Source organism: Oncorhynchus keta, chromosome 23 (genome assembly GCF_023373465.1).
Source record: "Oncorhynchus keta strain PuntledgeMale-10-30-2019 chromosome 23, Oket_V2, whole genome shotgun sequence".
Classification (NCBI taxonomy): domain Eukaryota; kingdom Metazoa; phylum Chordata; class Actinopteri; order Salmoniformes; family Salmonidae; genus Oncorhynchus; species Oncorhynchus keta.
The window spans coordinates 9345516-9363973 of NC_068443.1; the positions used below are offsets into that span (position 1 = coordinate 9345516).

General features: G+C 49.0%; 1 protein-coding gene and 1 pseudogene across 1 annotated transcript in view; both read left to right on the forward strand.

Annotated features, from left to right (window-relative positions):
- LOC118401761 (supervillin-like) overlaps window positions 1-11105 on the forward strand; it is a 77312-nt gene extending 66207 nt beyond the window's left edge. Inside the window, 11 exon segments of the mRNA XM_052476265.1 lie at window positions 436-581; window positions 1025-1200; window positions 3650-3797; window positions 3946-4142; window positions 4377-4611; window positions 4827-4932; window positions 5400-5607; window positions 5908-6041; window positions 6144-6299; window positions 10682-10825; window positions 10971-11105. Of these exon segments, the coding sequence (XP_052332225.1) occupies window positions 436-581; window positions 1025-1200; window positions 3650-3797; window positions 3946-4142; window positions 4377-4611; window positions 4827-4932; window positions 5400-5607; window positions 5908-6041; window positions 6144-6299; window positions 10682-10825; window positions 10971-11086 (1766 nt within the window). The 3' untranslated portion in view covers window positions 11087-11105.
- A 2542-nt stretch (window positions 11106-13647) lies between these two features.
- LOC127911136 (supervillin-like) overlaps window positions 13648-18458 on the forward strand; it is a 5635-nt pseudogene continuing 824 nt past the window's right edge.

The following is an 18458-nucleotide window of genomic DNA, read 5'->3' on the forward strand; positions in this document are numbered from 1 at the left end:
CAGTGGTAGCAGTAGTAGCAGTAGTAGCAGTAGTAGCGGTACCAGTAGTGGCAGTGGCAGTGGTAGCAGTAGTGGCAGCAGCGCAGTAGTAGCAGTAGTGGCGGGTAGCAGCAGCGGTAGTAGCAGGTAGCAGCAGCGGTAGTAGCGGTAGCAGTAGCATTAGTAGCAGTAGCGGTAGCGGTAGCAGTAGTGGCGGCAGTGGCATCCATGGCCGCGTCTCAATTCTCCACCCTTCTCCGAAAATATTGCACTTGCACACTTCCTGTCATTGATTTAAACGCATTAGTGGAATCACTGGCTGGAGGGAGTTTTGGTAAATGGGTGGGAGAATTGGGACTTTAGCTCCATGTAATCTGAAGCCTTTATTTTCATGTTTTATGCCACCGTTGTAGATTATTCTTGATGTTTTGTGTGTGTGTGTGTCTCCTCATACAGCCGCGGGGCCACTAGAGGAAGATGAGCTGTTTGAAGGTGCCATCGTGGAGACGAACTGCGTCTTCCGTCTGCTGGAGGATAAACTGGTTCCTGATGATGACCAGTGGGGGAAGGTTCCACGCAGCACTCTACTGCAATCCAAAGAGGTACCTAGGGGCGGCAGGGTAGCCTAGTGGTTAGTGTTGGACTAGTAACCCGAAGGTTGCGAGTTCAAACCCCCGAGCTGACATGGTACAAATATGTCTTTCTGCCCCTGAACAGGCAGTTAACCCACAGTTCCTAGGCCGTCATTGAAAATAAGAATTTGTTCTTAACTGACTTGCCTAGTTAAATAAAGGTAAATAAAACCTGACTGGAAACCTCAGGAACCACATATAGCAGACAACTCATAGTAGGAGAGCTGATCTAGGATCAGTGTAGCCTTTTTAGAGCACAGTGATTAAGAGTACATGGACAGGAGAGGACCTGATCCTAGGTCAGCACTAGGACTAGCAGCTGTTCTGAGATGTCTGACACACATTATGGCCCCTGGTCCACAGGGTGTGCATTATTTTGGTCCCGTCTCTCCACTGTGTGCCCCCCACTGCAGGTGCTGGTGTTTGACTTTGGCAGTGAGGTGTATGTGTGGCACGGTAAGGAGGTGACTCTGGCCCAGAGGAAAGTAGCCTTCCAGCTGGCCAAACACCTGTGGAACGGAACCTTTGACTACACCTGCTGTGACATCAATCCTCTAGACCCTGGAGGATGTAACGCACGCATACCCTGGTAGGCTACCAATGCACACACACACACCAACGCATACGCATCAACGGACCAACACACACACACCAACGCATACGCATGAACGGACCAACACACACACACCAACACACACACACCAACGGACCAACACACACACACCAACGCATACGCATGAACGGACCAACACACACACACACACCAACACACACACACCAACGGACCAACACACACACACCAACGCATACGCATGAACGGACCAACACACACACACCAACGCATACGCATCAACGGACCAACACACACACCAATAAACACGCACGCACCGACGCACACACACAGACACGCACCAACGCACACACACAGACACATGGGCACCAACGCAGACACATGGGCACCAACGCACACACACAGACACATGGGCACAGACGCACCAACAGACACATGGGCACAGACGCACCAACAGACACATGGGCACAGACGCACCAACAGACACATGGGCACAGACGCACCAACAGACACATGGGCACAGACGCACCAACAGACAGCACCAACACACCAGACAGACACGCGCCCAGACGCGCCGACAGACGCCCGCGCCCAGACGCGCCGACAGACAGACGCGCGCCCCGACGCGCCGACAGACGCGCGCCCGACGCGCCCGACAGACGCGCGCCCGACGCGCGCCGACAGACGCGCGCCCGACGCGCCGACAGACGCGCGCCGACAGACGCGCCCGACCAGACGCGCGCCCCGACAGACGCGACCGACAGACGCGCGCCGACGACACGCGCCACCAGACGCGCGCCCGACGCGCACCGACAGACGCACGCGCACCGACAGACGCGCGCCCGACACACGCGCACCAACGCGCACCGACAGACGCACCCGACAGACACGCGACCAGACGCGCGCACCGACAGACGCACAGACGCGCACCAACGCACGCACCAGACAGACGCGACGAACGCACGCGCACCAGACGCACCGACGCGCCGACACCGACAGACGCGCACCAACGCGCCCCGACGCAACAGACGCACCGACAGACGCGCCGACAGACGCACCGACAGACGCCCGACGCGCACCGACGCGCGCACCGACGCGCCCGACAGACACGCACCCCACGACAGACGCACCGACAGACACGCGCCCGACGCACCGCCGACAGACGACGACTGACAGAGCGCGCCAACACGCGCACCCGACAGACGCACCGACAGACACGCGCCCGACGCGCCGACAGACGACGCGCCCGACAGACGCGCGCCCGACAGACGCGCACCGACAGACGCAGACGACACGCCGACACGCGCACCGACGCACGCACCAACGCACGCACGCACAGAACGCACGCACCGACAGACGCACCGACAGACACGCGCACCAACGCACGCACCGACAGACGCACCAACGCACCAACAGACGCACCAACAGACGCACCAACGCACCAACAGACGCACCAACAGACGCACGACAACGCACCAACAGACGCACCACAGAACGCACCAACAGACGCACCAACGCACCAACAGACGCACCAACACACCAACAGACGCACCAACACACCAACAGACGCACCAACCGACGCACCAACAGACGCACCAACACACCAACAGACGCACCAACAGACGCACCAACACACCAACAGACGCACCAACACACCAACAGACGCACCAACAGACACGCACACCAACAGACGCACCAACACACCAACAGACGCACCAACAGACACGCACACCAACACACCAACAGACGCACCAACACACCAACAGACGCACCAACACACCAACAGACGCACCAACAGACACGCACACCAACGCACCAACAGACGCACCAACAGACACGCACACCAACACACCAACAGACGCACCAACAGACACGCACACCAACACACCAACAGACGCACCAACAGACACGCACACCAACACACCAACAGACGCACCAACAGACACGCACACCAACACACCAACAGACGCACCAACAGACACGCACACCAACACACCAACAGACGCACCAACAGACACGCGCACCAACACACCAACAGACGCACCAACAGACACACAGACGCACCAACAGACACGCACACCAACACACCAACAGACGCACCAACAGACACACAGACGCACCAACAGACACGCACACCAACAGACGCACCAACAGACACACAGACGCACCAACAGACACGCACACCAACAGACGCACCAACAGACACACAGACGCACCAACAGACACGCACACCAACACACCAACAGACACACAGACGCACCAACAGACACGCACACCAACAGACACACAGACGCACCAACAGACACACACAGACACGCACACCAACACACACACACACTCTTTCTCCACCACTCAGTCAAATCATCCCTCAGGGACAGTTTGTCCTAGAGGGGTTTATAACGTCTATAGGTCCTGTGCTAAAGTCTGCTCTCACTTTCTCTTACTGTGTGTATGTGTGTTCCCACAGGAAGGGCCAGGGGCGTCCTGACTGGGCCATATTCGGCAGGCTGACACAGCACAATGAGACAATCCTGTTCAAGGAGAAGTTTCTGGACTGGACAGACACTAAGAAACCACAACCAAAGAATAGCAACCTACAAGTCACTGAGCAGAAGGTATATCCTCTTGACTCTCTCTCTTTTTCTCGTTCTCTCTCTTTCTCTCTCTTCATTTTACACTTCGTTACCTGTTATGTTTTCATCAGACCCCATGACCCTAGAGTTTTGTGAATGATTCTCGGTCTCTCTCGGTCTCCACCCCCAGGATTTGCCGGGGTGCGTGTGCAGACCGTATGATGCAGGGTTGATGCTTCCTGTACTCCAGACAGCTGTCAGCACGGTGTTGGATGGGATGAACGTTGGCCGAGGCCACGGCTCTGTGGAAGGAGAGGACAGGATGAGGACTCTAGAGATCAGCACAGTGTCTGTAGATGTCTGGCACATCCTGCAGTTTGACTATAGGTCATTATCTCCCCCTTTACTAAGGTTGCAACATTCTGGAAACGTTCTCAAAATTCCCAGGTTTTCCAGAAATCCTGGTTGGAATATTTCTGGAATCAGGACATCCTCCAGCAGGGATTTCTGGAAAACATGGGAATTTTGGGAAAATAACCCGACTTTTGCAACCCTTCCCGTACTGATCGCAGTAGAAATCGAATGAGTTATTTGTAACTATTTGTATTGTTGTTATCCCAGCCGGCTGCCCCGGCAGAGTATAGGCCAGTTCCACGAGGGAGACGCGTACGTTGTGAAGTGGAAGTACATGGTGAGCGCAGCAGTTGGCAGGAGGCAGAACCCGGAGCTGAGGACCTCCGACCCGGTGAAGGAACAGGGCTGCTACTTCTTCTGGCAGGGACGGAACTCCACCGTGAGAGAGAAAGGAACGTCAGCACTGATGACAGTGGAGCTGGAGGAGGAGAGAGGGGCCCAGGTACGTGTCCACCCTAAATACTAAGCCCTATGTCTTAAATATCACCCTATTCCCTATACAGTGCACTTACCAGACCAGAGTGCACTATATAGGGAACAGGTTGTTTGAGATGGAGCCTAATTCCATGTATACACGCATCTGCTGTCACTGATCTGAGAGCAGCCTCAGATGCATATGTCATGTATGAGCCGTGTCCCTGTCGCTGTCCCCGACAGGTCCAGGTACAGCAGGGGAAGGAGCCTCCTTGTTTCCTGCAGTGTTTCAAAGGGGGGATGATTATACACGGTGGGAAGAGAGAGGAGGAAGAGGAGAACATGCAGAGTAAGGAAGGATCTAGGATCTCTCTTCTGTTCCAGTGGTGGCTGGTGTCACTTTAAATCAGAAGACCGGATCATTCTAATGGCTGGAATGGAATTAATGGGAGTTCCCATTGAGTTCCCATTGAGTTCCCATTGAGTTCCCATTGAGTTCCCATTGAGTTCCCATTGAGTTCCCATCATTCCATTCCAGCTACCACTATGACCAGTCCTTCTCTCAGCTGCCACCGCTGGGATCTGTGATCAGGACAGTAGTGTGTACGAGTGCGTTCCTGAGCGACTCCATTGCTGATGCATACCAGATCTTACAACGCCTGGATGGGCGTTTTACATATCAGCTAACCACATTATAGCAATCTGGTGCCCGACGGAAACAGTCGATTTGGTTGATACAATAAAAAGCATGAGCAAGGGAACACGACCTATGTGTGTGTCATACTGACCACGCGCCTCTTCGCCGTCTTCTTCTAGCTGAGTGGCGTCTGTACTGCGTGCGAGGGGAGGTCCCTGTAGAGGGACACCTACTGGAGGTGGTCAGTCACTGCAGCAGCCTTCGCTCCAGGAGCTCCATGATCCTCCTCAACGTCAACAAGGCCCTGATTTACCTGTGGCACGGCTGCAAGGCCCAGCAACACACACGGCTGGTGGGCCTCAACGCAGCTCAGAGGATCAAAGAACAGTGAGTCTGCTTCTCAAATGGCTCCCTGTTGCCTAAATAGTGCACTACTTTTGACCAGGGACTAATTAATCTTTCCTGTCTCTGTACTATGCTGACCAGGAAAAACTCATGTGTAGTGAAATGTGTAATACGGTATATATCTGTCCCAAACAGCACCCTATTCCCTATTATGATGCACTACTTTTGACCAGGGCCCATAGGGCTGTAGTCTAAAGTAGTGCACTATATGGGGAATAGGGCGCCATTTGGGACGGCCGGTATAATGTAGCTATGATGTGACGCATGGCTGCTGTCTTTTAGATGTCCTTTGGAGGCGGGGCTCCACAGCAGCAGTCAGGTGACCATTACAGAGTGTGACGAGGGATCAGAGCCCACGGGATTCTGGGATGCTGTAGGGATTAAAGACCGGAAAGCCTACGATTGTATGCTGCAAGGTATAGTACAGTTACACACTGAAATAACACTTAACCATATGGCAAACGGATTATCCGGGTTCAGGTAGACGTTAACACTGAGCATGAATTCTCTTGTATTAGATCCGGGTAAATTCAACTTCACCCCCAGGCTGTTCAAGCTGAGCAGTTCTTCAGGGCAGTTTCTGGCTACAGAGTTCTACCACCCCTCCAGAGCTCCAGACATGGTCAGCTCTCTGCCCTTCCTACAGGAGGACCTGTACCGCACCTCCCAGCCTGGTGAGTGCTATTATACCACCATAGTAATACATTACACCTGTACTGAGCCTCCCAGCCTGGTGAGTCCCATTATACCATAGTAATACATTACACCTGTACTGAGCCTCCCAGCCTGGTGAGTCCCATTATACCATAGTAATACATTACACCTGTACTGAGCCTCCCAGCCTGGTGAGTCCCATTATACCATAGTAATACATTACACCTGTACTGAGCCTCCCAGCCTGGTGAGTGCTATTATACCATAGTAATACATTACACCTGTACTGAGCCTCCCAGCCTGGTGAGTCCCATTATACCATAGTAATACATTACACCTGTACTGAGCCTCCCAGCCTGGTGAGTCCCATTATACCATAGTAATACATTACACCTGTACTGAGCCTCCCAGCCTGGTGAGTCCCATTATACCATAGTAATACATTACACCTGTACTGAGCCTCCCAGCCTGGTGCGTGCTATTATACCATAGTAATACATTACACCTGTACTGAGCCTCCCAGCCTGGTGAGTGCTATTATACCACCATAGTAATACATTACACCTGTACTGAGCCTCCCAGCCTGGTGAGTCCCATTATACCATAGTAATACATTACACCTGTACTGAGCCTCCCAGCCTGGTGAGTGCTATTATACCATAGTAATACATTACACCTGTACTGAGCCTCCCAGCCTGGTGAGTCCCATTATACCATAGTAATACATTACACCTGTACTGAGCCTCCCAGCCTGGTGAGTCCCATTATACCATAGTAATACATTACACCTGTACTGAGCCTCCCAGCCTGGTGAGTCCCATTATACCATAGTAATACATTACACCTGTACTGAGCCTCCCAGCCTGGTGAGTGCTATTATACCATAGTAATACATTACACCTGTACTGAGCCTCCCAGCCTGGTGAGTCCCATTATACCATAGTAATACATTACACCTGTACTGAGCCTCCCAGCCTGGTGAGTGCTATTATACCATAGTAATACATTACACCTGTACTGAGCCTCCCAGCCTGGTGCGTCCTATTATACCATAGTAATACATTACACCTGTACTGAGCCTCCCAGCCTGGTGAGTCCCATTATACCATAGTAATACATTACACCTGTACTGAGCCTCCCAGCCTGGTGCGTGCTATTATACCATAGTAATACATTACACCTGTACTGAGCCTCCCAGCCTGGTGAGTGCTATTATACCACCATAGTAATACATTACACCTGTACTGAGCCTCCCAGCCTGGTGAGTGCTATTATACCATAGTAATACATTACACCTGTACTGAGCCTCCCAGCCTGGTGAGTCCCATTATACCATAGTAATACATTACACCTGTACTGAGCCTCCCAGCCTGGTGAGTCCCATTATACCATAGTAATACATTACACCTGTACTGAGCCTCCCAGCCTGGTGAGTGCTCCCATTATACCATAGTAATACATTACACCTGTACTGAGCCTCCCAGCCTGGTGAGTCCCATTATACCATAGTAATACATTACACCTGTACCTGAGCCTCCCAGCCTGGTGAGTCCCATTATACCATAGTAATACATTACACCTGTACTGAGCCTCCCAGCCTGGTGAGTCCCATTATACCATAGTAATACATTACACCTGTACTGAGCCTCCCAGCCTGGTGAGTGCTATTATACCATAGTAATACATTACACCTGTACTGAGCCTCCCAGCCTGGTGAGTCCCATTATACCATAGTAATACATTACACCTGTACTGAGCCTCCCAGCCTGGTGAGTCCCATTATACCATAGTAATACATTACACCTGTACTGAGCCTCCCAGCCTGGTGAGTCCCATTATACCATAGTAATACATTACACCTGTACTGAGCCTCCCAGCCTGGTGAGTGCTATTATACCATAGTAATACATTACACCTGTACTGAGCCTCCCAGCCTGGTGAGTCCCATTATACCATAGTAATACATTACACCTGTACTGAGCCTCCCAGCCTGGTGAGTGCTATTATACCATAGTAATACATTACACCTGTACTGAGCCTCCCAGCCTGGTGAGTGATATTATACCATAGTAATACATTACACCTGTACTGAGCCTCCCAGCCTGGTGAGTCCCATTATACCATAGTAATACATTACACCTGTACTGAGCCTCCCAGCCTGGTGAGTGCTATTATACCATAGTAATACATTACACCTGTACTGAGCCTCCCAGCCTGGTGAGTCCCATTATACCATAGTAATACATTACACCTGTACTGAGCCTCCCAGCCTGGTGAGTGCTATTATACCATAGTAATACATTACACCTGTACTGAGCCTCCCAGCCTGGTGAGTGCTATTATACCATAGTAATACATTACACCTGTACTGAGCCTCCCAGCCTGGTGAGTCCCATTATACCATAGTAATACATTACACCTGTACTGAGCCTCCCAGCCTGGTGAGTGCTATTATACCATAGTAATACATTACACCTGTACTGAGCCTCCCAGCCTGGTGAGTCCCATTATACCATAGTAATACATTACACCTGTACTGAGCCTCCCAGCCTGGTGAGTGCTATTATACCATAGTAATACATTACACCTGTACTGAGCCTCCCAGCCTGGTGAGTCCCATTATACCATAGTAATACATTACACCTGTACTGAGCCTCCCAGCCTGGTGAGTGCTATTATACCATAGTAATACATTACACCTGTACTGAGCCTCCCAGCCTGGTGAGTCCCATTATACCATAGTAATACATTACACCTGTACTGAGCCTCCCAGCCTGGTGAGTGCTATTATACCATAGTAATACATTACACCTGTACTGAGCCTCCCAGCCTGGTGAGTGATATTATACCATAGTAATACATTACACCTGTACTGAGCCTCCCAGCCTGGTGAGTCCCATTATACCATAGTAATACATTACACCTGTACTGAGCCTCCCAGCCTGGTGAGTCCCATTATACCATAGTAATACATTACACCTGTACTGAGCCTCCCAGCCTGGTGAGTGCCTATTATACCATAGTAATACATTACACCTGTACTGAGCCTCCCAGCCTGGTGAGTGCTATTATACCATAGTAATACATTACACCTGTACTGAGCCTCCCAGCCTGGTGAGTGCTATTATACCATAGTAATACATTACACCTGTACTGAGCCTCCCAGCCTGGTGAGTCCCATTATACCATAGTAATACATTACACCTGTACTGAGCCTCCCAGCCTGGTGAGTGATATTATACCATAGTAATACATTACACCTGTACTGAGCCTCCCAGCCTGGTGAGTGCTATTATACCATAGTAATACATTACACCTGTACTGAGCCTCCCAGCCTGGTGAGTCCCATTATACCATAGTAATACATTACACCTGTACTGAGCCTCCCAGCCTGGTGAGTCCCATTATACCATAGTAATACATTACACCTGTACTGAGCCTCCCAGCCTGGTGAGTCCCATTATACCATAGTAATACATTACACCTGTACTGAGCCTCCCAGCCTGGTGAGTGCTATTATACCATAGTAATACATTACACCTGTACTGAGCCTCCCAGCCTGGTGAGTCCCATTATACCATAGTAATACATTACACCTGTACTGAGCCTCCCAGCCTGGTGAGTGCTATTATACCATAGTAATACATTACACCTGTACTGAGCCTCCCAGCCTGGTGCGTCCCATTATACCATAGTAATACATTACACCTGTACTGAGCCTCCCAGCCTGCTGAGTGCTATTATACCATAGTAATACATTACACCTGTACTGAGCCTCCCAGCCTGGTGAGTATATAAGCGCCTCTGCTTGGCACTCAGCATTAAGGAGATGTCCTGTCTGTTGGAATGTTTTGATTTTTGATTTAAAAAAATATATATGTGTGAATTTTACCCCTTTTTCTCCCCAATTTCATGGTATCCAATTGTTTAGTAGCTACTATCTTGTCTCATCGCTACAACTCCCGTACGGGCTTGGGAGAGACGAAGGTTGAAAGTAATGCGTTCTCCGATACACAACCCAACCAAGCCGCACTGCTTCTTAATACAGCGCGCATCCAACCCGGAAGCCAGCCGCACCAATGTGTCGGAGGAAACGCCGTGCACTTGGCAACCTTGATTAGCACGCACTGCGCCCGACCCGCCACAGGACTCGCTGGTGCGCGATGAGACGAGTATATCCCTATCAGCCTAACCCGGACGACGCTAGGCCAATTGTGCGTCGCCCCACGGACCTCCCGGTCGCGGCCGGTTACGACAGAGCCTGGGCGCGAACCCAGAGTCTCTGGTGGCACAGCTGGCGCTGCAGTACAGCACCCTTAACCACTGCGCCACCCGAGAGGCGTCTGTTGGAATGTTGGTGTACAAAATGGCTGCTCGGACATAACTTCTTCTTCCTGTATAGCTCTGTTCCTGGTGGATAACTTCCATGAGGTGTACCTGTGGCAGGGCTGGTGGCCCCAGGACAGCGAGAACCCCAGCTCCACCAGGATAAGATGGGACATGGACAGGAAATGTGCCATGGAAACAGTGCTGCAGTACTGCATGGGTAGGATACCTGATGATGTTATCATCTCTGGCCTCTCTGTTAACATAAGGTGCTTGATGTTTGAACCTTGCACCCGCAGACCTTTTCACTAAGGGCATGTCTCTAGTTAGGATGTGTTGCTAAACGTGCCGACTTCCTCCCGCAGAGAATAATGAGAAGAAGTCTCGGAAGTCGTATCTGATCCATGCTGGTCTAGAGCCTCTCACCTTCACCAACGTGTTCCCAAGCTGGGAGCACAGAGGACATTGCAGAGATCACTGAGAGGGTGAGTTATTCACTACACTGACCTGCCAACCCTTATACACAAACACACACTGACCATAAGGGAGAGTTGGATAAGTTGAGACATTTTTTACATCCAGCACCACTACGTCAAGGGAAACATAGCATTCTTTCTAACAACGATATCTATACTGAACAAAAATATAAACCCGACATCTAAAGTGTTGGTTTCATGAGCTGAGATAAAGATCCCAGAAATTAAGCTTATTTCTCTCAAATTTTGTGCACAAATGTGTTTACATCCCTGTTAGTGAGCATTTCTCCTTTGCCAACATAATCCATCCACCTGACAGCTGAGGCATAATCAAGAAGATGATTAAACAGCAGGATCATTACACAGGTGCACCTTGTGCTGGGAACAATAAAACGTCCCTCTAAAACGTACAGTTTTGTCACACAACACAATGCCACAGACAGGGGCGCCACCAGGGATTTTGGGCCCCATGAATAGATATCACATTGGGCCCCACCACCACAGACCATACCAAACCTGTGCAATTATTGTAACCACACCTCCAGAACCCAATCGACCCATTCAAAGCTTTAAATAACTCTACCTTTGCAGGCTTGCAATTCTCTTGTAGCCAATATTTACTGTCTGACATTTACTGACAGTGAGCTGTGAAAATATAACCCTGTGCAGACATGCATTCTGCATACAGTGGAATTCACTATTCAATGCAAGACTGATACCCTCTATAAGAAATGTGCTATAGGCCATCTTTTACAGTCTCTAAATGTCATTTTAATGGTACATTCTTTAATGGAAAATTCTCTTAACATTAATGATTAACTTAAAATAAATATAACTTAAGTATACATTAAGCTGTTCAATTAAATTAACATGATCATCTATAGAATGATATAACAAACAAAATAATCAAATCAGCAGCAGATTTTTGAACTTGGTATACACACCAACTAGACAATAAGCAGCTGTAGAAATTGAAATGAAAAGGCCTGATGGTGGCGCTAGAGTAAAGGTCAAGAGGTCACCAAATCAATAGGTTTCTTCCACTTGGGGTCTTGATTGTGCACAACAAATGTTATGGTCAATCCAGCCATTACTTTGAGATATATCTTGTTCTCAGTCTTGTTCTCAGCCGGTGAGCATCGTGTGTAGTGATCCAATATCCATAGTGATGCCATTTAACAGTTATCACTGGCCCTTGCTGAGTCTTACTCACCAAGAGCCCAGCGCTGAGCCTTCTTGCTAGCAAAGTCACCGATCAAGTCTTTGAAGTCCAGCTTTCTAGCTAACTGACTTTCAATGTATCAATGAATACTTCATGATCAGTGGTTGGCACACAGAAGGTCTTTATCCTCACTAATCTGACCAACTTTCAGAACAGCAGAAAACTATTCTACAATTTTTTGCAGTGGTGTTGAATCTAGTGTCCAGGTCACTTATGATGTCGTCCATAGCAGTAAAAACACTGTTCTGGAACCTAGTGTCCAGGTCACTTATGATGTCGTCCATAGCAGTAAAAACACTGTTCTGGAATCTAGTGTCCAGGTCACTTATGATGTCGTCCATAGCAGTAAAAACACTGTTCTGGAATCTAGTGTCCAGGTCACTTATGATGTCGTCCATAGCAGTAAAAACACTGTGTTCTGGAACTTAGTGTCCAGGTCACTTTTGATGTCGTCCATAGCAGTAAAAACACTGTGTTCTGGAACCTAGTGTCCAGGTCACTTATGATGTCATCCATAGCAGTAAATCACTGTTCTGGAACCTAGTGTCCAGGTCACTTATGATTTAGGGGTATGGGGCTGGTTCAGGGTATGGGGAGACTGGGCTGGTTCAGGTGTATGGGGAGACGGGGCTGGTTCAGGTGTATGGGGAGACGGGGCTGGTTCAGGGGGATGGGGAGACGGGGCTGGTTCAAGGGGCATGGGGAGACGGGGCTGGTTCAAGGGGTATGGGGAGACTGGGCTGGTTCAAGGGGTATGGGGGGACGGGGCTGGTTCAAGGGGTATGGGGAGACGGGGCTGGTTCTTGGGTATGGGGAGACGGGGCTGGTTCTTGGGTATGGGGAGACGGGGCTGGTTCTTGGGTATGGGGAGACGGGGCTGGTTCATGGGTATGGGGAGACGGGGCTGGTTCATGGGTATGGGGAGACGGGGCTGGTTCAAGGGGTATGGGGAGACGGGGCTGGTTCATGGGTATGGGGAGACGGGGCAGGTTCTTGGGTATGGGGAGACGGGGCTGGTTCTTGGGTATGGGGAGACGGGGCTGGTTCATGGGTATGGGGAGACGGGGCTGGTTCAGGGGGATGGGGAGACGGGGCTGGTTCAGGGGGATGGGGAGACGGGGCTGGTTCAGGGGGATGGGGACACGGGGCTGGTTCAGGGGGATGGGGACACGGGGCTGGTTCAGGGGGATGGGGAGACGGGGCTGGTTCAGGGGGATGGGGAGACGGGGCTGGTTCAGGGGGATGGGGAGACGGGGCTGGTTCAGGGGGATGGGGAGACGGGGCTGGTTCAGGGGGATGGGGAGACGGGGCTGGTTCAGGAGCAGGAGGTTTTCCTCCTGGAAAATGATGGTGGCCACACAAAATATTTACATTTTGGGCCCAATTTGGACATTTTCACTTTGGGGTGTACTCACTTTTGTTGCCAGCGGTTTAGACATTAATGTCTGTGTGTTGAATTATTTTGAGGGGACAGCAAATTTACACTGTTATACAAGCTGTACACTCACTACTTGTCATTGTAGCAAAGTGTCATTTCTTCAGTGTTGACACATGAAAAGATATATGCAAATATTTACACAAATGTGAGGGGTGTACTCACTTGTGATATACTGTATGTGACCAATTAAAATTTGATTTATTAACCCACACAGCTACACACACACACACACACACACACACACACACACACACACACACACACACACACACACACACACACGACCGGTTGAAATATACAGTACTCTTATCCTACTTTTTGGGTTGATTTTTGTGTGTGTGTGTCAGGAGGTGGAGGTGTGTAACCAGATCATCCTGGTGGAAGATGTGCTGGCCAGGCTGTGCCAGAACACCTATCCCCTGGCTGAGCTATTGGCACGCCCACTTCCTGAAGGCGTCGACCCCCTCCGCCTGAGCTCTACCTATCAGACCAGGACTTTGAGGTGAGACCACACCCCTGATCAATGATCATTCAGTTCTAACACACTCTGTGAGAATAGGATACCTTGATTTCAGGTTTAATGAGCTGGTTTCCCAGACCGTTAGGCCTGGTCCTGGAGTAAAAGCACTTTCAATGGAGAATCTCAATTTCTTAAAAGCACTTCTCTTCTCTCTCTCCCACCATTCAACAAGAGAGGCCATCTCCCTCCGTGTGTTTCTCTATTTACAGAATTCAACACACACACAGAGCACACACACTGAGGACAAATCAAATGTATTTATATAGCCCTTCGTACATCAGCTGATATCTCAAAGTGCTGTACAGAAACCCAGCCTAAAACCCCAAACAGCAAGCAATGCAGGTGTAGAAGCACGGTGGCTAGGAAAAACTCCCTAGAAAGGCCAAAACCTAGGAAGAAACCTAGAGAGGAACCAGGCTATGTGGGGTGGCCAGTCCTCTTCTGGCTGTGCCGGGTGGAGATTATAACAGAACATGGCCAAGATGTTCAAATGTTCATAAATGACCAGCATGGTTGAATAATAATAAGGCAGAACAGTTGAAACTGGAGCAGCAGCATAGTCAGGTGGACTGGGGACAGCAAGGAGTCATCATGTCAGGTAGTCCTGGGGCACGGTCCTAGGGCTCAGGTCCTCCGAGAAAGAGAAAGAAAGAGAATTAGAGCGAGCATATGTGGGGTGGCCAGTCCTCTTCTGGCTGTGCCGGGTGGAGATTATAACAGAACATGGCCAAGATGTTCAAATGTTCATAAATGACCAGCATGGTCGAATAATAGTAAGGCAGAACAGTTGAAACTGGAGCAGCAGCATGGCCAGGTGGACTGGGGACAGCAAGGAGTCATCATGTCAGGTAGTCCTGGGGCATGGTCCTAGGGCTCAGGTCCTCCGAGAGAGAGAAAGAAAGAAGGAGAGAATTAGAGAACGCACACTTAGATTCACACAGGACACCGAATAGGACAGGAGAAGTACTCCAGATATAACAAACTGACCCTAGCCCCCGACACAAACTACTGCAGCATAAATACTGGAGGCTGAGACAGGAGGGGTCAGGAGACACTGTGGCCCCATCCGAGGACACCCCGGACAGGGCCAAACAGGAAGGATATAACCCCACCCACTTTGCCAAAGCACAGCCCCCACACCACTAGAGGGATATCTTCAACCACCAACTTACCATCCTGAGACAAGGCTGAGTATAGCCCACAAAGATCAGCCCTTGCTTTGACAGGAAGCCAGTGTAGAGAGGCTAGCACTGGAGTAATATAATCACATTTTTTGGTTCTAGTCAGGATTCTAGCAGCCGTATTTAGCACTAACTGAAGTTTATTTAGTGCTTTATCCGGGTAGCCGGAAAGTAGAGCATTGCAGTAGTCTAACCTAGAAGTGACAAAAGCATGGATTCATTTTTCTGCATCATTTTTGGACAGAAAGTTTCTGATTTTTGCAATATTACGTAGATGGAAAAAAGCTGTCCTCGAAATGGTCTTGATATGTTCTTCAAAAGAGAGATCAGGGTCCAGAGTACCATCAAGATTAATTGTCAGATTCAACAAAAGATCTTTGTTTCTTGGGACCTAGAACAAGCATCTCTGTTTTGTCCGAGTTTAATAGTAGAAAGTTTGCAGCCATCCACTTCCTTATGTCTGAAACACATGCTTCTAGCCAGGGCAATTTTGGGGCTTCACCATGTTTCATTGAAATGTACAGCTGTGTGTCATCCGCATAGCAGTGAATGTTAACATTATGTTTTCGAATAACATCCCCAAGAGGTAAAATATATAGTGAAAACAATAGTGGTCCTAAAACGGAACCTTGAGGAACACCGAAATTTACAGTTGATTTGTCAGAGGACAAACCATTCTCAGAGACAAACTGATATCTTTCCGACAGATAAGATCTAAACCAGGCCAGAACTTGTCCGTGTAGACCAATTTGGGTTTCCAATCTCTCCAAAAGAATGTGGTGATCGATGGTATCAAAAGCAGCACTAAGGTCTAGGAGCACGAGGACAGATGCAGAGCTCGGTCCGATGCCATTAAAATGTCATTTACCACCTTCACAAGTGCCGTCTCAGTGCTATGATGGGGTCTAAAACCAGACTGAAGCATTTCGTATACATTATTTGTCTTCAGGAAGGCAGTGAGTTGCTGCGCAACGGGGAAGCTTCGGCGTCTCAGACCCTGTAACGGGAGGAGTAGAGACCAGAGAAGACTCGGCCTCTGACTCCGACCCGCTGCTTAATGGGGAAAACCGGTTGAAATTTTCTGTCGGCTGAATGAGCGACACCGGTTGAGCTTTCCTACAGCATTTCCTTCCAGAAACCGAGAACGTTGTCCGGCTGCGGGGACTGTGCCAGGGGATTTATACTACTATCTGTACTTACTGGTGGTACAGACGCTGTTTCATCCTTTCCTACACTGAAATGACCGCTATCCTCGCCGTAAGGCTACTGCAATTAGAAGGCATCATGTTAATGTTACTACTTAGCTTCGGCTGTTGGAGGTCCTGACGAATCGTGTCCAGATAAAGCGTCCGGAGTGAAAAAGTTGAGGAAAAAATAAATAAATATATGAACGGTAATTAAAAAGTGAAAACCGTAAAGTTGTCAGGTAGCAAAATAGGTTGGCAACAAAACGCACAGCAACTCGAATAAGAGTTGACCAGGGGCTGTTTGTATCATGCATCTCAGTGCTGATCTAGGATCAGTTGGCCAATAAGAGAGAGACCAGGGGCTCTATGCATAATGCATCTCAGAATGCTGATCTAGGATCAGTTTGACATTTTAGATCACAATGAATAACGACAGGGAAGACATGATCCTGGATCAGCACTCCTACTCTGAGATGGTTGATACCTACAGGCCCTAATGTCATTGATGTGATTCTCTACCATCATTACTTTACGCTCCCTGGCTATTGATGTAACATACGCTGGGAGTCAGGAAGCAGGTGCTATTGATGTAACATACGCTGGGAGTCAGGAAGCAGGTGCTATTGATGTAACATACGCTGGGAGTCAGGAAGCAGGTGCTATTGATGTAACATACGCTGGGAGTCAGGAAGCAGGTGCTATTGATGTAACAGATAACGCTGGGAGTCAGGAAGCAGGTGCTATATATGTAACAGATACGCTGGGAGTCAGGAAGCAGGTGCTATTGATGTAACATACACTGGGAGTCAGGAAGCAGGTGCTATTGATGTAACAGATAACGCTGGGAGTCAGGAAGCAGGTGCTATTGATGTAACATATACGCTGGGAGTCAGGAAGCAGGTGCTATTGATGTAACATATACGCTGGGAGTCAGGAAGCAGGTGCAGAAGGTGAATTTAATAAAGAAACTATGCCGATGAACGAACATGAGAGAAAACAATACTACCTAATGATTGACTGTGATCTGAGGGATAAATAAAAGGGGAGTAATCACGGAGGAAATGAGGTACAGGTGTGCTTAATGATGGGGAACAGGTGTGCTTAATGATGGGGAACAGGTGTGCTTAATGATGGGGAACAGGTGTGCTTTAAGCACCAACTGTCAGAGCATCTTACAGATTACTGCACCTGTACATAGCCCACCTATAATTTAGCCCAAACAACTACCTCTTTCCCAACTGTATTTCATTTATTTATTTATTTTGCTCCTTTGCACCCCATTATTTTTATTTCTACTTTGCACTTTCTTCCATTGCAAAACTACCATTCCAGTGTTTTACTTGCTATATTGTATTTACTTTGCCACCATGGCCTTTTTTGCCTTTACCTCCCTTCTCACCTAATTTGCTCACATCGTATATAGACTTGTTTATACTGTATTATTGACTGTATGTTTTGTTTTACTACATGTGTAACTCTGTGTTGTTGTATCTGTCGAACTGCTTTGCTTTATCTTGGCCAGGTCGCAATTGTAAATGAGAACTTGTTCTCAACTTGCCTACCTGGTTAAATAAAGGTGACATAAATAAATAAAATTAATGATGGGGAACAGGTGTGTGTGTGTTAATAGCTGTCAGGGCCGGTGACGTGGTGACAGAGGGAGGAAGCAGGAATAGGCGTGACAATTGATGCCTAGTAGCACTGTAATAAACTGACGAATACCCAGGATCTGGAACGCAAGCTAACTCTTACCTTTCAGGCTGGGTGCTAGGGGATTCAGGCGAGTTGTTTGGGCTGAGGACCATGATGAATGATCTGACTGTTCTTCC